Here is a 21,129-nt window from a genome sequence, read left to right as displayed (position 1 = left end):
CACTGCCACAGTCTGGGAAGGCTAACAGCAATCACAACAGCAAGTCTAACAGATCTGAATAAAAAGACAAAACATTAAAAGGAATTTCAAGATTGAGATGATCAGATTCTTTTCCATCGCTGTTTCATCATCACTGAGGCTTTAGTTCAGTTACAAATACCCTGTGGAACATGAAAATAACCCCAAAACCAGCCAGAGTCAAAATATCTTTCAGAACAGAAGAACAACCGGCACTTCCTTTTAGGGATCAGACTTGGATAAGGCAGTAACTGATGTGGCAGTTTACTTCATGCAATCGTGGAAAATGTCTGATGTCCAAATCTGGTCCTGACCATGGTTTAGATGTTTCCTTGCTTCAATACACTTGATTCAAATTAAAGGGTCATCGATCAGATTGTCAACAAGCTGTTGATAACCTGGATCCATTTCATTTGAACCAGGTGTGTTGAAACAGAAACACAGAAAGCCTGCAGGACAGTGGCCTCAAAGACCAGGGGCCTCATTTATAAAGCTGGCGTAGGAACAAAAAATGGCATACGCCAATTATAGTCAACTTTAGAATTTATAAAAACCAAACTTGGGGGGAGAATTTTCCAACCTCTACGGAAACTCTGACCATCTTGGTAGCGTCACGCATGTCGTTAGTCTTGGAAAATCCAAAAATGGGCAAAGCGGTCGAGCTGAGAGGGGGACTGTGAATGTGGGGGTGGATGACTGACAACCATCAAACTTCAAGCTGCCTGTAGCTAAGAGCTAACCGAGCTAACCCCGAGCAACAGTAGCTAACCAGCTAACAGAAGTAGGCGGGCTAAAGCTAATGCGCGCTGTTAGCCGGCTAAAGCGGCTAAGGTGCCGCTTGATCCAGCTAAATAAGGTGGACAGTCTGCTGCCAGCATGTACCAGTCAGTAAAATAAAATGTGAAAAGTAGCTTCAGTCATTTATTCCAGCAGAGCAGGACGCAGCCTGGAGGCTGGAGCTCTAGAAGTGATGCAACGCTAATGAAACACATAGGAGATGGATTTCCTTTTAATTATTTATTCTTACTCAATGCTTTTTTTACTGTTGTCCTAATTTTTGTCCAGACGGTCTTTATTTCCCACATCTCCTTGGCCACCTCGTTAATAGCGGTGATTGTGTCATTCTGCACCTGCAGGACTTCCTCTGAGTGTATATATTATTTAACAATAAATAAGCTGGTACCAATCTCAAATGTATCTGTACATATTTATTGTATAAATTTAAACAAAGGACTAAATTACCGGCATCAGTAATTTAGCAGACACTTTTCTCCACAGCGATTCACCTCTGTGGGATTCCAACTTTGATCCCCCGCATTTTCGACGGATGCCCTGCCGACTGAGATATCCAGCCGCACCATCCAACGCCTCTGGCGTCTTGCATTCTGACACGGCGTTGGCAGCATCTGCCCCCTGCTGCCACTAATCTGCATTTCTAACACTGGTCATGCCCACGCCGTGCCCACTAAATAAAACCTATTTACGTTTTTCAACGTGGTCCATCAGGATCTCTGTCTTACATTCCGAAAATATCTGCTTCTTCCTGCTTTTCCCCTCCAGAGCCATCATGGAAATGATATGAATATTTATTATAGACGTTCACCTGACCTTTCATAGCCACCATAAGGGCAGGGTAAGGCGCTTCCTCACGTGCACCAACGTTAGAGTTGATTCTGATTTATAAACGGCATGAGACGTGTGTGCGTGCACTTTTATAAATCTGAAAGTTTTTAGGTGCCGCAATTCCTTTTTTCCCTACGTATGCCACCTGTTGTCTGCTTTGCTATGCACTTTTATAAATGAGGCCCCAGAATTAAGCATCTAAGATTTATACCATTAAAATCTCATGCTATCCATTTCCTCTGTAAAACAGCAAATAGTATTAAACTAATTGTGGCTAAATTCGATTAAAAACTGTAACCTGTCTCTGTCCAGAAGAGCTGTTTATCAGCTGTACCTGTGAACTTTGACCCGAAGGAACGGGCGTTAAGGTTGACTCTAGAATTCCCAACACATCTTAAAACAGGGTTTTCTAACTCTGGTCCTCAGCGGGCGACATGTGTCCCTGCTTCCGCACACTTGATTCAAATGAAATGGATCTCATCAGCAGCTTGTCTTCAAATTCTGCATAAGCCAGTTGATGACCCAGTGTTTGAGCCAGGAGAGTTGAAGCAGGGAAACATCTAAAACATCTATGACACTTCCATATGAAGCAGGGCATTAAACCAACAACTTTGATAAAAACATTCGCAAAATCATAAAAAAAAAAAAAAAAAAAGCTCCTTAATTACACACTGTTGCACCATTCACCCACATGCATACGTGTAAGGTTTATAAGGATCGCCTCACAAGGTCAAGCATGATGTATGCAATATGGAGTTTAGCAGGTGAGTAAAAACAATTTCAACAAATGTGTTAACGTTGAATGTCTGGGACACAGTAAATGTACTGAAATACAACTACTGCCTATGCTTGTTCAAAACACCTGCTTTATTCTTATTGGGCCCCCCTCTCCAAGAGCCAGTCATTAAAAGCACTTGATTGTGTAAAATGAAGACAGGTGTCAAGATGTCGTCTCTACTGCCTTAATTACTCTGCAGCACCGAGTTTACCTCAGGAGCCACGGGCTTTTCTTCAGGCTGAGGAGGAATTGCTTGGATTTAATGTTCCGATTTTCCTTCTGATATTAACCAGCTGTGCGTGACACCAGGCTCAAGTGAGGAGATCAATTCCCCGTCTTCTTCAGACAGGCCGATGAGCCACGATGAGAGGGAGAATCACGAACCAGCACTTTCACCGCTGCGGGGGGATGTTTGGATTAGAGGCCAGTGGCTCGCTGCAGATGTCTCGCACCCACCTCTGCAGCACCTCCCTCCCTCTGTACATGATACCTGTTATGGGGCAAGGTGATCCCAGAGGAGGGGAGGGAACATATATATATACACTTAGGCAGGAGAAAGGTCAGTCGGGCTGAATGTGGCAGGCAAACAGGCAGTGGGGGTCTGTGGGCCCGGGGATGAATCACAGGAGAATTGGTGCATGGCAGTGAATGAATAACCCGCCATGGCTCCCCAAACCCCATTATTTCCCTCCTTCTCCAGCGGGGCCTGAAATTCATGTCTGCGCATGCTGCCAGTTCATTAGGGGGAGGATGTCATTCCTCTTCTGGCTGCGGCAGGACAGGCCAGGCGGGCCCCAGGAGGACCTGGCCCTGTTTAATTCCACATCAACCGCTCCACTGAGGGCCTTAATCTCTGCTTGTGTGATCAATACTATATCAGTGTAAATTAAAATGACAATTTTAAAGTAATTAAGCCTGTTAATGCTCGATTCAAATGTCATTATTTGCCCAGGGAAAGGCAGAGGGTGGAGGGATGTGTATAATATATGTGCATGGGAGATTTTTTTTCCTCTTTTCTTTTGAGTGGTTGGGGGGCTAAATTATGACCCATGTCCACAGCGGCAGGTAAACCGCTTTAACTGGCACAGCTCGACGTTCCCGCAGCATCCACCCAAAAAAAAAGAAAGAAGAGCTTAACAAAAGCAGATTAACTCCCCACCCATGCCAGCCCAGAGACCTCTCCAATTTCAGAGGAGGATAACCCAATTGTTCAAATCTGATTTGTACGAGTAAACCCAATTATGACCATATTAGATGAGAAGTGGCAGGGAGAGAACGCTTGCTGTGGGAGGCAGGGAAAATAGAGCGGGTGGACCGGGTGGGCGAGGGTGCAAAGGAAAAAGAAACGTTACACAATAAAAATGCACTTAACTATAGAATCAGGCCCGGCAGTAATTGCATGATTCGATTATTTTTGTCTCCCTCCTCACTCCGTTTCTGAAAGGCTATTTAGAGTCATTGTTGGAATGAAATAAATGGGACCCAACGCTTACCCTCTCCCTGTGTGTTTGTGCGTGTTTTTATGTATGTGTGTCCATCTAACGTGAAGCGAGGTGATGTGTAAGTGAAAAGGAAATGAAATGATCACATTGTTGGTTGTTATTATGACAGGCTCACAGCCCTTAGCCGCTAACCCTCCTCTTCTAACCCTTCTCTTAGAGCAGATTCACCAATTACACCCTATCAGGTTGGTTAGGGGCCACACCGAGCCCCGAGAACCTCACTTCCTACTGCTTTGCAGAGATGGGACCTAGCACTATAAGCCTCAGGGCTTTTGTTTCATGGTTTCCGCTTCCAAATGATAATAAAAAGCCATAAACAGTCACTGGTGGCGATCGGTAGAACCTGTGAAGCGATGAGACAGCCTAATGAAGTGGCTAACAGAATTTCCCTCTGCGGAAAATGCCCATATCTCTTAATTAACAGCTAACAAGCCACATGTTGACAAAACAAGGGGCAGTGTAGTGATTAAAAGGAAGCCTTGAGCACAGGGCCATAGATTAGTCATGGATGACTCTGCCATAGCTGATTTCAAGGAAAAGAAAAAGCAAACAACTGTCACAAGACAGAGTGATTCTGTGACACGGTTGTCACTGTTGTTGAACCACATCAGTGGCAGGAAGCCACTTGAAGTTATTTGGCAGCATCGTAGCAAATGTCCCACACCGGCATAATTCATCGTAAGTAATCACAACATAGGGCGGAGGTATGAGCTTAGAGGCGTTTAATTAACACCATAAAAACTGAGATCTGACTGACTTTGATGAAAAACAGTACAGCATCAGGGATGTAGCTCCATGAATTATTAAATATACAATGTGCCCCTGATTGTACAGGGTAAAGGACACCCAGGGGCTTTTCAGGAGGCTGAAAAAAAAACTTGGCAATATGTTGGTTTGCATCCAAGCAGTCCGATCCATCACGCTGTCCGTTCGCTGGTGTGTGCAAAGCCAGCCTGTATTAATTATCAGCTCATTTGGAGGGGAGGGGGTGTCAAGGTTTGGAGTGTGGGTGCTAGGTGGGTGGTTATCTTTGATCAATGTAAGTGATCGCTGCAGGAGAACTCCACTGAGGGTGATTAAGATCTGTCTGACTGGGCACACTGGGTGTTTCTTCTGTATGGGGATGAGTGGGCACTCCTGGGATAGGCTGATGTGTAATAAAAGTAGGTTTTCAGCCACAAACATACAACAAAACAATTTAAGTAATAGGAAATAATTGAGGCAAACAGGGCTGAGTATCTAAAAAAAACTGCTGCTCTACTGGGATTTTTAGACACAACCATCTCTAGTTTATAGAGCATGGTCTGAAAAAGAGAATCCAGTATCCAGTAAGGAAAATGCTTTCTTAATGTCAGGGGAGAATGGGCAGACTGGTTGGACACTATAGAAAGGCAACAGGAACTCAAATGACCACTGGTTCCACCCAAGGTATACAGAATACCATCTTTGAACACACAATACATCAAACCTGAAAGGAGCTAAAAAACAAACAAAAAAAAAAAACATTAGATGGTAGAGGCAGAATTAGGTGGAAACAACATAAAAGAAAGGGACCCACCCTGCCTTCGATCATTGATTGAAGATGGTGGTGGTGTGAGGGTGTTGGAGATATTTTCTTGGTACACTTGCAGCCCCTTAGTGCCAAATCAACATCATTTAACCACCACAGCCTACCTGAGTATTGTTGCTGACCATGTCCATCCCTTTATGACCACAGTGTAGCATCTTCTGATGCTACTTCCAGCAGGATAATGCACCATGTCACAAAGCTCAAATCATCTCCAGCTGCTTTCTAGAACATGACAATGAGTTCACTGGACTCCAATGGCTTCCACAGTCATCAGATCTCAATCTAATAGAGCAGCTTTAGGATGTGGTGGAACGGGAGATTCTTGTGCTATCATGTCAATTTGGACAAAAACTTTTTAACAATGATTAACATAGATGGGATACACTAATTAATTTCTTTTGTACTTGTGTTTCTTAAAGTTTCTTGCTTATTAAAAAGTTAAAGATTTAAGACATGTTGCTTTTTAGGGGTTTATACATCACAAGGTAAACTTCTCTAACATATGTTAATGTGTAAAAGACTCACACACCATCCACAACAATGGAAAAACCCTCACCCATTCATTGCTACTCTATCTTTTGTAGATCTGAGTAACACTGCTGTCAATAAATAGGGACATAACTCAATAATCATAGAACACATGTGCATATAACAGTTTGCATTGCAGTGATTAAATTGAATATGCATATGAATGCCTGGGAATACGATGCATGTAACTGTGCAGATTTCTGAAGAGTTAAATGTGTGTGTTTGTGGTGGGGTGGCCTGGGTCTTTTCTCCTTGGAGTGGGGCTGTGAAAGCTGTGAGGGCTCTCAATAGACAGAGGATTATGGAAATAAAACCTGAGAGATTAGCTAATGAGAATATAATGGCCACAGACTGGCTGGCTCAGCTGGGCCATGCAAAAGAGGCAACTATAGCCGGTGGCGGAGGCAGAATCGATATATATGGATAGCGTGCTGCTGGGAGATGGCCCTGTATCAGTAATGCTCCGCAGACATGTATGTGTTTGCACAGAGAGGCAGAGAAACGCACACACATAAACAGAGTGAGGGCCTGTAGCCAGCAGACAGAAGTGAGCTTTCAGCACGAGGACCCGGCTCAAGTGGGGAAGAGGAGATATCGCCAGCTTCGGCCCTGCTCCCGCTCACTGATGTCAACAGGCTGCATGTGATTTGCCCCAACGCCTGGCTCCCATCTCCACTGACACAGCAACAGGATGCAGACACTCGTCCAGCCCCACTCTCCAAGCTGCATCAAATATCTATTCATCTCACCTCGGGCCCAAAAAACACAACCACCGTCCTTGTGGACAATCAATAGGGCTCTGACCAGGACAGCCAAGTATTACCACAGCATTTAGATACACCAAGTAGTTTATTAGTAGCCTCTGGACAATCTGACATCCAGCGTTTAGATTGCTCGGATATTAACCTTCCTCAGATGTATGAGCTAAAGTGGGTGTCGTAAAATGCAATTGAGTGGGGCACATGACGGCTTTCATCATCAAACTAAATGGAACATTTCCGCTCTTATATATCAGAATACCAATTTTAAGCATGTCAGAAAAATTTCTATTTCAGGTGGGAAGCAGCGGGACTCTGGCTTCCCGTAGCTGGCCTCTCCCCTCTCATTTTCATTCTTGCCCGCTATGTGCAGCCATTCATCAGGACCTGGGCAGAGGACAGCTCCCGCCTGCTCGCAAATGCATGGAGCAAGCAATAAAATTAACCTTGTGGCAATTGTTTTCCCACCCGTTTGATGGCCCCGTGTCAGCTCATCCGTTACGGTGGGAAGGGATAAAAAAGTCAAGCTTGGATGTGCAAAAAATTATGACTTGTTGGGGAAGGGGGGGGGGATACCTGAATGGAGCTGAGCTAATGCCAGATTATGGAGTCAAAACCCGATCAATCAGCGTTAGAGAGTATCTGAAAACATGGTTGCTTGTTGATTTGTGTCTGGGAACAATAAGGCGCGCTGAGAGTCTTGTAGGAGAAGATGGTGTGGTATTTTTACAAATCCCTGACCTGCTCCTTCCACCGGACAAGAAGGCGAGGACGGGAAAGGAGGGATAAAAATCTTTCAGGGGGTGTTTATTTGCTCTCAACACCTCCTGAGCGATCAATATTTTTAATTTGGGTCCGAGTTATTATTTTTCACATCACCGCGCTGGGGAGCAGAGTAAAGTGGCTCATATTTTAGCACTAAAAAGATCGATATGACAGGCTCACCTTCACTCTGCCCCCTCGGTGGCTGGGGGCCACACATCATAATAGACGTGGCGAGGTACACCCGGCCCGACTTGTGCTGGAATCACATCATTATCTGAGGCCGGAGACAGCCCCCCCCAAACACACACACAAACACAAAACACCCCCTCCCCTCATAGCAACACCTCCAACACCGCTGATTTACTCTTCTCGGTTAGATTCCATCCAAACACACATGCGAGGAAACACTTTATCAGTGCTGTTTATGAGCACAAGTATGTGTGTGTGTGTGTGTGTGTGTGAGTGCTGATGATCCAAGCAGGGCAAAGGCTCAGATTTGACTCCTTGTCATAAATGCATCAATTTCTCCACCTCTTTACACAATCCATTAATTACAAACATTTTAAGTCCAACTATTTTCACAGAGGGAATGCCCACTCTCTCTGCCTCATAACTCACCTCTGATGGCAGATTCATTGATTGTCGTTCAAACACATGTCCAGAGTGTGGGTGTGTTTTTCTCTCCGTGCACACTCACATATGTGTTTATTCCACTCTGTGTGTGTTTGTGTGTGAGCGCATTCGTTTATGACTGATGGCGAAGGAGAGTTATGCCCCTGCCATATTACCAAGCTGACATTTACTCCATTCAAGTGGCCTCGGTGGGGGCCGTACTCCTCACCATATTGAAATAAGAGGTCTCTTAGATTTAGTTTGTAATATCTTAACCTGTTTATGTGGCGGCTGGAGGCTTTTTAAACGAAGAGGAGGAAGATACTTGTCAACCTCTGTGTAAAATCAACAGAGACCCCTGCATCTGACCCCACTCTCTTTGCAAAGTATATAATCTCTATATGCAACCTGGTTTTGTTTTGTCGTAAAACAGCAGATCAGCGGGGTGATAAAGGTGCAGGTTAAGGAGAGAGAGGGAAAAAAAAAAAAGGGGGGTGGGAGGGGGGGGTTGATAAATGCAAGTGACACGTATTCTGGGCAATACCGTAAACATGCTGGCGCTGAGGCCCCTGTCAGCACGGAGGGACACTAAGTGTTCATAAATTCCTGGCCGAGCAGAGCGGCACTGATTACGGCATTACAGCACGCCGCCCGGAGAGGAATTAAGGACTCACCTTTTGAGCAGAGTGAGGCTGAGCTGCAAGACAGGGATCAGGACTTGTCTCAAGCAGGAAAGGTTTTAAATCTATCTGGTAAAAATGAATTATTTAATTTAATTTCTTATATATTTGCAGGTGAGGTAGAATTTCTCCGCCTTCCTCCTGGTAGAAGTTTTTTTATAACACATTACGGTCCTGTCTGTTTTTAAAATACATACGTTAAATGACTATCCATTTTCACGACTAGCATATATCGGCACCTGAGAGCTTCCTCCAAATACGATGCAACTGGAACGCCTTGTCTGCTATTTAATACGCCAAAGACAGTATATGTTTTTATCTCAGCCTTTTAAAACCGGAGGTCCTGAGGATTAGGTGGGGCCAAACTGTCCTAGACCTTGTGGTTGAAGATGTACTCACATCACTGTGGCCTTAGAAATGGGCACATGGCTCGAATTATTAATCATTACTGCTTCCATGCAGTTAGTTATTTATTCACTTTTTATTTACGTGCCAAAGGCACAACATTTATAAGAAGTTGAAATATTGATCAAATGTCCTTAAGATAAAACCGCCCCCCTCAGGTGAAGCAAATAAAAAAAATCAAGAAAAAAAAAAGCTCTAAGATTAGGACTTTACTCTTTTAATAAAATGTGTTTATGTGTGAAAATGTTAAATAAATGGAACAAAAAGGGTAGAAAAGAAATTCAAACAAACAAAAGGAAACTGTTTCATATAATTTGTTTCCGGGAACAAAATTTGGTGTTTCCAAAGTATTCATGACTCCACAGGAATCATCTTTTAATTTTCACCAGAGTTTATCCCCCCCTAAAACATGTGGCCTTGACGGGTTTTAATGGTGTGAAGTACGATGGAACTTAAAAAATAAAATCATATCGAGCTCACTCCAATCCCACCGTAATCCAGTCTGATCTAAACTGCCTGGGATTCCTCAATCAGAGGAGTCTCTGTGAGGGTGAAACCGAACAATCGTCCAGCAGCCAGGACAAAAAAAAACACTGGACAAGACAAAGTCCTTTAGCACACACATGCATGCATACACAGACATGGACAGGGTAAAAAGGAGAGAGCAGTGTCCTGTCAAGCACGGAGGCTGATTTATCCTCTGTCAGTACTCTCATTCCTGTCCTGCAGACCACAGACATGAGGGATGCCTTTAATTTCCCATTAAAATGCCCTGGAACAACTGAGTGCAGAGGAGCCACTGTGTGTGTCACCTACTGTGTGTGTGGATAGCTTGATTATACTTTGTGACACCTCGTAGGTGTGTGTGCTTGTGGATCTACGGACATTTCTGTTAAGCTGCACGGACAGCGGAGTGCGCACACGTATCGTGAGTGCGTGTCACTCCAGATGACACGAGCTGCAGCTCCAGGGCCGAACCCACTATAAATATTAATGGCCAAGAACAACTGGATTGGGAGTTGAGTTATCAGGGTGGGCCTTCCTAATTGACATTTTACCTGCTGTATACCTTAACAGGGCTGTAAAACACCGGGTCCAGGATCAGCCGTGAGGGTGGGGAATGTGTCAGTCAAGATCTTTCCCGCTCTTCCTCTGGGAAGAGGAGGGGAGGAGCTCCTGCATCGAGACAATGCAGCTGCGGCCCCACGTTTTAGTTTAAGAGGGGCAACTCTTCTTTTCTGGAAGGTTACTTAATAATTTTACTAATTCTAAGCTTTAATCAAAAAATGTAATTAATACAAAGGAAGAAAACTGTTTTCATAAAATACAAGTAAAAACAAAACACATTAATTAAAATTGTGTGTTTTTCCTACAAAACAAAATGACTGTCTTTTGAATTTTGGGCATAAAGATCAACTAGATTATCAAATTACTTGGCCAGTAAGAAGATAAATCACACCTTACGTAAAAAATCTCACACTTGACAGATATGAAAACAATCTCCTGACTTTCCCTCACGGTGTTTCTGTCCTCCAACTCCTCCAAAACACACAAAAAACCCAAACACAGCACACTTGTTTAAAGTGGAATTTAAACCCTGAAAAATGTTCCCACTTAGATTATCTGAAAATTGACAGGCGGTGCAGACAACAAACAATTATCCCTGGAGACAAAAAAAAAGGAAAAAAATCGAAGATTGAGAAAACAAATATGAGTGATGTCATCAAAGCTAAATGGCAAGCCCCAGTGTGAGAAAGACTGGAGAGTCTATTCATATTTACAGTTGCCAGGATTTCGATATCAACATCATAGAAAGCACATCAGATGTTTCTCTTTCCACTGACTGATTCACAAAGACTGCTATCTCTATTTGATGAAAATGAAAATACAACTAAAAAGGTTAATCTATAGACAAACACCACTGAATAAACAGCTGGTAATGTTGAAATATTAGCCGAGCTTATCAGAAATGGCAGATCATTACATCTCCGAAAGGCCTTGGTTTGGAATATTTTTCTTTTTAAAAGAGCAAATGTGTCTCGCCGGCTGCTGTGATTTATGAGCATCTGTGGAGGTGCAGTGAAGCGCGGTGATGACACCGAAAACATTCAAAAGGAAGCAAGACGGACACAACTCTGCAATCATCGACAACAAAGTGAGGCTGCAGTCCATACAGGGACCGCATCGATTTGTTATTTGATGCTCCTTCTGTGTAATCTCCTGGGAGTGGAGGGATGATTACCTGACATACCTGTGGTGTGTTGATTGAGTATCAGACATAAAAGCACATCTAAACACATGTTTCCATGTAATTCACAGCAGGGTTAAACAAACCGGGACTCATATCCTCTACTTCTTGTGTTAGATCTGAGCGTTTGGCTCCACCAAGAGGCCACATATAAAAACAGCCACAGAAGAGATTACAAATTAATAAAAAAAAGGGTCATTCACCACAGTCAGCTCTAAAATATATGCCATTCATTATTTCTGCATGTAAAAGTAAATAAAAACCTGCTCAGAACTAGACAAATACCTACCTGCGCAGTCAAACAGCCTATCTGTGATCAATCTTGACAAGTATTAATAAGTATGAAAGTTCAGATTCAACCTCAGCTCTGAAACACACTCATCTGCTGATATCTGCTGCCCCCTTGTGGTCACATGCTGCAACTGCGGTAGCACCAGAATTACACCAAGCAGAGCTGTGCTATACCTTAGGAGCTCCTGAATCTGTTGTAAATCAACTTTTATAACATTTCACTACTTTATTTCCATCAAGCAACACTTGTGGGTGCATACAGCTTTAGTTTGAGTGCAAATATCGTTGTTTGCAAGCACTCTCCTGATAGGGTGTTCTTTCACTCGTCCACATTTTAAACCATTTAAACCAAACATAACATCCATCCATCTATTCATTTTCTACACTTGTTTGTTCGAATGTAGAGTCAATGTGAGCTGGAGCGTGTCCCAGTAGATATTATTGCTGTTAGTCATCGAATAACTTGAAAGTTGGCGGTTCAAATCCCGCTTAATCCCATTAAATCTATTGTTTTGTCCTTGGGGAAGACACTTCACTCTCCTTGGCTCCACTGTCAGCATCGCTGGTGTATGGATGTGTTTAAATGTTCGGTGGTGGTCGGAGAGGCCGATGGCGCAGATCGGCTGCTACGTTTCAGTCAGTTTGCCTCAGGGCAGCTGAGGCTACACATGTAGCTTACTTTCAACAAGTATGAATGTGGTGTGAATGAATAACCGATTTACTGTAAAGCGCTTTGAATGCCTTGAAAAGGTAATATAAAATATAATTATTAATCATTGTTTTTATAACTTTTCCTATGACTAGAGTAATGGACGAGCAAGCTGTCCAGGGTATACTCTGCCTTTGATGGTAATTAGCAATTAGATAGTGAGTAACTGTGAAAGCCACTGACCCCTCGGCTATGATGTCCTAATCTAGGAACTGTGATAAGGAAATGTACTGTGCATCATATAAGTATGTTGTTGACTAACTTACAGTATTCTTTATGATAATGATGTTCTGAGTGATGTAGGGTTAGCATTAAAGTCTAAATGCAGAAACAGTTATACTTCTACAATACTAGTACCACTAACATTTCAAGCAACTGTGCAGTGAAAGGCCATTATAATATTATATTGAGACATTTTTTATAGATATTTACCAAAATCTGTTATTTTCCACTTGACATTTGTGTTAAAATCCCCACCAAAGAAGATATAAAAAAGGTGTATGAAACAGCGCTTACTGTGAAATGCTCCTGGGATTTGTAGTTCTCATCGAGGTAGACACGGGCTCTGCTGTACTCCTTCATGGTATCGCTGGACAGCAGCTCTCTAATGGTCACAACACACATTACTTAGACTCATCCACTATTTAAACAAATAAAAATAGAAATATTTTCTGAGGAAAATATGACCAATAAAAAACATGGAACTTCTTTGCAGCACTGAGGCACTGCATTGATGTGACCAATGGGGGGAGTAGTCCGCTCAGTTTCAAAAAGATGACTCTCAGCCATGAAAACGGCAGTAAAACGCCTGTCCTGTTGTCACAAAATTCACAACAATTACACCAAGTTAAAGACACAATACTTACTTCACAAAACTGTCCACGTGTGACATGGACGCCTCGTAATTCTTCCCTCCAACCTCTTGACAGTGAACTGCCAAGAAGTGAGGCTTGTGTGATTGTACTGTCTGCAAAGGAAGAGAGAAGAAAACAAACATGGGTCAAAAAGGAGAGAAAACAGAAAACAAGCAGATTATTCAATTACTACTGAAACAGTAGACAAAATGACACTGAATTATTAAGGCAGATCCTACACCAGTTTAGCTTCTGGGCCTCCTCATTTCTCTCTTAAGTCAACTTTGGGACATGCCACCGTATTTACACAAGACAAATTGCCTTACTAATGCGGGTAGAGGGCACTTAGAATGCTTGTTGCACAAGCATAACATGGCTCTGCTTCATCTACTACCAGGGATGTGCCTACAGGGAGGGTGACAGAGGCTTGTATGTTACCATTAGTGCTGACACCTCCGCTGTTCCAGGAAGATGTCAGGATGCTTAAAAAGGAATGTGAAAATCCTTACATATACAAAGTATAAGTGGTAGGATCTACCTCCTGAGTCACATGACCTTGAGTTGCCTCTCTTTAACCTCTTACACATGGCGAGGTGGCATGAGCGCCTGTCAGAAGTGCACTGAGAAGAAAATCAATATCAAGAGTGATGTACGGCACTCGCAAGCTCTCACAGGGGTCTGACCTGTGGACTGCAGGCTGAGGCTGTGCATCAATGTCACAGGAAGTAGAGGGGGATGTCTGCAAATGGTCTCTTGGATCTGGATGGAGCCCTGCAGCTACTTCACCCAAGGACCACCTCAGACTTGCATTATGCTCACTACAGGACCAATCAAATAAATGTAATGTATGGCAGTAATGCTATGGATTTTCCATCAACCTATGGCTTGTCACTTAGCTGGATGACCCAGAAGCGCAGACTGAGCAGCTCAAAGTCGGAGTGATTAGAGCTGCTATCAAGTCATGGTGGAAAAGGTCACACATACTCAAGGAGCTTGCAACTGATGTCAGGCTTAAATGATGTCAGGCTTAAATGTGATGTATGGGGGCATATGTCTGTCTGTGTTGACAGATGCAATCTAGGGGCTAGTTTCAGTCCAAACCAGTCAGCATTAACCAGTCAGCCTACTTTACTTTGGCATGCAATAAGCCTTTAACCAGCCTTTAACTAGCATCTGCTTACATGGACGTGTTTATGCACCTCAGTAGTGACTGATACATTGATATGCCAAATCCTGCAGTCATTAAAACCGATGTCATGACGCGTAACGGTGGAGGGCTCGCTAAACAACAGCTGCTGTGTGAGTGGTGAGTCCTGTCATGACAGACAGAGCAGAGCCATATACAATCTTGTCTCAGCCTCACAAGGATGTCAGATGCTGGGATGTTTGATATGGAGGTGTGTCCTGTCATCTGTTCCTCTTCTGCCTCTGTGACCTGATTCTCTGAAACATTTGAATTCTGAGGAGCTTCCCATTTGTCTAAATAAAATATCTGTCAAACAAGAAAGAAGGTTGAGGAGGCCGGCTCTGCTCTAATAAGACTGAACAAAGTTTTAATATTCTACAATCTACAAAAAAAAAAAAAAAAAAAAAAAAAATATTCTACAATCCCAATTCAAAGCCAGGGGATAAACTAGATTTCAATATTATGCTCCTACACATCTAATGTAATTCATTTTTAAGGGTCAGAAATAGAATCAGAATGCATTTCATACATTTTGAGACACAAAAGCAAATTTATTGAATATTTCAGGCATAAAGAGAAACATGATCTAAAGCAGACAATACATACAGTAGCTGCGTTTCCATTACAGTATTTAGCAAAATAAAAGCAATGCTTCTAAAATTTCGACAAAGTGCAATTGGGATTTGTAGGTATTACCATTGAATGGTGTTTAGCGGATTAGCCATTATTCTCATAAAATCTCTTGTCTCGAGACTCTACTTTGAGGAGAAAGGAGATTTCTAATTCTCTGTAAAAACTCTAACATTTCACTGTTGTTTGCTGTCAAGGATAGCGGTTATATTTTCTTTTAATTGTTTGTAAAAAGATTTCCGTCTCTTCCTGCAGCTACTCATACAGCACCATGTTTATTTAAATTAACTGGTCACGTGACCCCTTACGTCACGTCCGGGGACGGGGTGTTAATGCGAAAAAGTGTTTCCAATACACTTTCCGCGTAACCGCCTGCGTAGCAGGGGTGCACTTCAAGCCACCGCGGAGCTATGTGGTGCCTACTTGTAGCGGTGATGCCGTAACTGACCTTACGGAGACGCCGCGCAAGTATAAATCAACTTGGTTCCGTTTCCTCAATTTTTTATTTTCTTAGAGGGATTGAAAATTGCTAAAGGTCACCCCCACCCCCCTTTTAAGATATGAAGCTCACAGTGTTAAGGGGTTCACTAGCTATTAAAGAATTGTAAACTTGTCCACCCATTCATTTTCTGTAACGCTTAATCCAATTCAGGGTCGCGGGGAAGCTGGAGCCTATCCCAGGAATTAGTAGGCGATAGGCAGGGTACATCCTGGACAGGTTGCCAGTCTACTGCAGGGCCAACACAGAGAGACAAACAACCACTCACACCTAGGGAGAATTTAGAGTGACCAATTAACCTAACATGCATGTCCTTGGATGGTGGGAGGAAGCCAGAGTACCCAGAGAGAACCTACGCATACACTGGAAGAACATGGAAACTCCACACAGAAAGGCCGCAGTTCGAACCAGCGACCAAACCAGCAACCAGCTGGTGGTGCTAACCACCACACCACTGTGTAGCCCTTGTCTTTTAAACTTGTAAACTTGACACAAAATATCTAATCATGACAGCATCTGCTGACCTTCAGCACTGTGTTTCTACAATTTACAGATGGCGAGACTGGATGTGGGGAACCGACAAAGCCACTGGCTTGTCAAAGTCTGGGGAAGTTTTAATGCAAATTGGCTGAGGGGTTTATTCACTGCGGTGCAATGCAAAGCGTTGTTTATACTACTGCAGCAGCAGTGATGGAATCCCATTTAGCCCAGTCTACTTCACAGAAGTGGGGCAGTCAAATGACCCTGTTTGAATATGTGAAAATCATATTATAAACTGCAAAATCCTAAGAGCAGAGAGGAGTGCTGATAGGAGGTTGATTCAGTGGTAAGAGATGGAAAATCAAAAGCAGAAAATCAGTCGCACATATCTCAGTTCTCACAACAGTTTTAGTCTCTCGCTCTACTTAGATATGATCAAATACAAGACCCAAATCCAGAATCCAGGTTTTAAGCAGCATATTTTGAGGTTCTTCCAGTAATGTGCAACCTCTTGTTTCAGAAGCCGACTGGCTCGATTTCATCAAGCTTTCCATAAATGAGTAAGCGCTGGCTGCAAGTCGTTAGCATCTCTAAACCTGTAACACAACACATTCTTACTTCTCTCATAAAAAAAAAAAAAAAAAAAACATACAATACATTCACAGGCACCTTTCATTTGCAACCTGCCCAAATACACTGAATAAAACAAGCCAATGTCTCAGATTAGGTGGTAAAACATGACCTTTGCCAAATCTGAGAATGACACATAAAGCTTAAGAATAGACTCCTTCTGAACTAATCCTGCTGATTTTGCAAGCCTTGGAGCTTCTACGAAGGCGTGCCACAAAATGAATCATTTAATTCTTCAAGGAATTCCCTTGAGGAAGTAAAATGCTGCACTGTGAATCAATGAGTGAATTCTTTACACAAGTTACTTTACTATTTCTCCACACCACGAGGAACCCATGTGACAGACGTGACAGTGCTGATTTAGTGTGAAACTTGAGTCTTTCCTGTCTGAAACGGTCTTAGGATTCATGCCAAGGCAACCCAGAGTAGATTACATATCACTACACCCTGTTATACATGCAATTCAATACTGTTTGTGATATCAACTGAGCTGTTTTTGTTGGGGTGGGAGCATCAGAGTTGATGGTTGAATTGCACGCTAATCAATGTGCTAAAATACACAGTGTTCTGTGTTTGCAGAGTTAACGCAGTTAACTCAATGAGTTGGCACAGCGTGGCTGATTGTAGTTAACTCGAGTAGTCACTGCGGCTTGTTCTCAGCCATGCGGAGTTCAGAGTCAGATGCTTCTTTCCATGACGTCAGCCGGCAGCAGCAGAACAGAGCTGGCATGAAGCTACAAGCCTGCCTGTTTCATATGGGGGCACACCTCTCTGTCTGCATGCTTGGACGTGATACCTTCCTCTTAAACACACAGGCCTGCTGCCCAGTGCAAACAGAATTCCTCTACAACCAGGACATGCATGTCTACACACACAAACACACTTTATGCTCATGATATCCAATAGCATGAGTGTTAAACAAACATGAAAGCCGGAATCACTTGGCAAACAACTTGCTTGGCATGCAAATGACAGTTATAATTACAGGGAGGGGTGAAGCACAGTTAGAAAAGACTCAGACACCAGCAGCAGCCGTACAGCTGAGCAGACATTAAAGGGTCTTATGACTTCAGAAATCTGCTGCATGGTCTCCTGTAGCATAAAAAATGCTCTAACAGTAACCAATGAACTCCCATGTGTAAGTGCTGTATTCAATGAGGATGGTTAGCAAGCACAGACTGAGCTACCAGATGTAAAACCTTTTTTTTTTTTTTTTGCTTTTGTTATTAAAAAAAAAGATAAATGGGGGCGTGGTTGCCTAGTAGTTACAGAGGTGGCTTAGGGCTGGAAGAGCCATTTTCAAGTCCACAGTCTGATAACAAAGGCAAGCCAATGTGGGCTAGGGCTGCAACTAATTACTTTCTGACAGTCGATTAGTCATCAACTATTAAAACGACTAGTCGACCAATCGGATTATGTATCTCATAATTATTAAATGGCTCTTATTTCACTTTCAGCTTTGAAATCTCGCATGAGGTTGTTATCAGTGTTGGGAGTAACGCGTTAAAAAGTAATGATATTACTTTTTTGGGTAGCGAAATAAAGTAATGCATTAGACTTAAAATATTGGTAACGAAATTACTGCCGTGTTTGGCTGTGTGTAGAGTTCTGATCTGTTTTAAGTGGTACGCGCATGCTGCTGCCTGTGTGTATGCTTGCCTGGGCACGTTGCCATAGGGATTGATTTGCATGGCGTAGCTGATTGTGCACCAACCAAGGAAAAAGAAAAATGAAGCTGGAGAGTCGGAGACAGAGGTGATATTCACATTATTTTCAGTTCAGTCCAGTTTCAGTCCAAACTTGTGGTGAAAGATTCTCCTCGCCGGTCAGTGGAAGAAGTCCTTCAGCAGCCGACCCGCCTAAACAAGCTAAGCTGTTTTCAACATTTCCTGGAGCGCAGCAGCCGGTAACACAGATAGAAATTAACAAGCTAGTTGCAGGGTTCATTGTAGGAAACGAGCTCCCCCTGTCAACTATTGAATGGCCCAGGTTTAGAAAAATACTAGATAAAATTATTATGAGACAAGAGTGCCCATCTCTTCCCACAGACAGGGATGTAGTTCTTGTGGTTTTTTTTTTTTTTTTTTACTTTACAATATACAGTAAACACTACGCAGACAGGCAGTGATGATTCGGCTACGATGTCCATGTCTACATGGTCAATTAAGAAATGCTAAAGTAAAGTTATAAGTAGTTACTTTTCAAATGCAGTACCTAGTAATTTCATTACAATTTACAGAAGTAACAAGTAACTAATTACTTTTTTAGAGTAACTACCCCAACACTGGTTGTTGTTTAAGTCCGACGTGCCTCCTCTTTAAATGTTCGAGCATTGCAGATGTACTTCCGTGGTACACAAGGTCCACTTTACAAATCTCACATGTATTTAATTTATTTTGTAAGTTTAAAGTGAGGTTATCCCAGACTTTTGACGTCCTCTGCTGCCATTTTGTTCCCTGGTCAGTCGCCATATTTTTCCTCTGGCGGACTTTGTTGCGCATGTGCAGCTCTCAGCAGAGATAGGAAAAGAAGAAGATGTCTCACTCTGTAGTTTTTTTCTTTGCTCCTGTGGAACTCTCAGAGATAAGGAAGAGGACGATGTCTCACTCTGTAGTTTTTTCTTTTTTTTTTTTTCTTTGCTCCTGTGGAACTCTCAGAGATAAGGAAGAGGACGATGTCTCACTCTGTAGTTTTTTTCTTTTTTTTTTTTTTTGCTCCTGTGGAACTCTCAGAGATAAGGAAGAGGACGATGTCTCACTCTGTCGGTTTTCTTTTTTTTTTTTTTTTTTTTGCCGACAATGGTCGACAGGTAAATTCGTTGACTATTTTTATTGTCGACTATTGTCGACAACGTTCACTAATCGTTGCAGCCCTAAAGTGGGCTCCCAAGCAATGACCTTAATCCCCATAATATGGCAGCCCACTGCTCCTAGAGTAACTACAATGGGTTAAATGCAGAGTATTCATTGCTTTTTAATAAAATTTCTCTTACGCTCCAAAAACTAGTTTAAATGTCCTAAACAACATTCATCTTTTTTATTGCTGAACCGCTGAAGACCGCTGAAGACATGTGAAAATAGTAGCAGAAAGTGAAGCTGTAGCAGAAGATAAAGTTGAACATGGTAACACTTAACAACTTATGCTGAAAAAAAAATGGAGCTGTATCTGTTGCCTGCACAGACTTTGGCTTTAAAAGGTCAAACATGAAACAAACAGCTGTTGAGCTAGTTGTCAACGAAGGAGGCAACATGAGAGATCTGCTGCACCACCTCAGCCAAAAACATGCTTAAGAGCAAAAGGAATGTATGAAACCAAGGTAGACACATTCTCAGGCTAAACTGAAAAAGCTGGAGGACACGTGTCACTCCCAGATGTGTTTGCTACAGGTACTCCCCATTATAAAATAAAAGAGATGGACTGCAATAAAACCATTACGGTCCATACAGTCAAAGACTACTGCAGAAAAAGATGGATGGTACATAAAAATGTTTTCTTTTCTTTTGTTTTTTTTGTTTTTTTTTTTTGATAACAAACTAGTCCCATGGCAATGGAAAGGATACCCTTTCAAACCTACTTAAATAAAGGCCGAGGCTTACTCTAAAAAACAGAGAACATTGTTCTTGTTCTCGAGGTGGCAAGAACAAAATAATTTTGCTCTCACAGCAATGGTTTGGGAGTTTTTGTGGTTGGTTTTCAGTAAATCATCTGGACAAAACTTTTTTTTTCAAAGTAGTATCTATACAACACGTGGTATGAAAAGACACCACCCACACAAAACCCCACCCCAAAGTTTCTTGTGAAATATGAAATTACAGGGGCCAAAACTAACTTCTTTTTTATTGCTACCTAGAAAACAAGAACAAAAGGTCTCCTCTCTTCTTTATTTCACTCTCTAGTACAATGACGGAGAAAAGATTTCTGTTCAACATCACTACAGTGCAACAAGGGGGTAGAAAGCAGTGCGGAAAGAGAAGCTTCCAAACAGAGATGAAGAGGCAGTTGCTGTCACTCTCTCAGATAATGTCCTCTCTGGTTTCTCTGCTAAATGAGCCATGGTGTGCATTCAAACTGGCCAATATGTTGATAGCCAGTTGCTGGCATTTGACGTGGTGTCACAAAAGAAAAAAGCAGCTGTCATGTGATGCTCCATGCTGGGAAACAAAAATAGTGAGGTGTGGTTTCTCAGTCTTGGATGTTGCACGGCATTGACGGCTCCAGGAATGTGCACAATCAAAACAAGTTAGCAAAGAGTTTTAAGGTCAGAAACATAAGTAGTGCTGCTTTAAGGTAATTCTAAAGAAAATCTTTTGTAGGCAGCTAAATGAAAACACTGAACTGGGACTCATCCAAGCAAAACTTGATG

General features: G+C 42.5%; 1 protein-coding gene across 2 annotated transcripts in view; it reads right to left on the bottom strand.

Annotated features, from left to right (window-relative positions):
* Nucleotides 1-21,129, bottom strand: part of LOC121655501 (inositol polyphosphate-5-phosphatase A) — a 161,901-nt gene that overhangs the window by 84,955 nt on the left and 55,817 nt on the right. For both annotated transcript variants that reach the window (XM_042010199.1, XM_042010198.1), the window contains exons 3-4: nucleotides 13,354-13,454; nucleotides 13,004-13,091 (exon numbers count right to left, since the gene is read on the bottom strand). In XM_042010199.1, the coding sequence (XP_041866133.1) occupies nucleotides 13,004-13,091; nucleotides 13,354-13,454 (189 nt within the window). The remainder of the gene's footprint in view (nucleotides 1-13,003; nucleotides 13,092-13,353; nucleotides 13,455-21,129) is intronic.

This window comes from Melanotaenia boesemani, chromosome 16, assembly GCF_017639745.1.
Source record: "Melanotaenia boesemani isolate fMelBoe1 chromosome 16, fMelBoe1.pri, whole genome shotgun sequence".
Taxonomy (NCBI): Eukaryota; Metazoa; Chordata; class Actinopteri; order Atheriniformes; family Melanotaeniidae; genus Melanotaenia; species Melanotaenia boesemani.
Note: the sequence above shows the minus strand (reverse complement) of the source record. Positions and strands in the feature narration are given on the sequence as shown.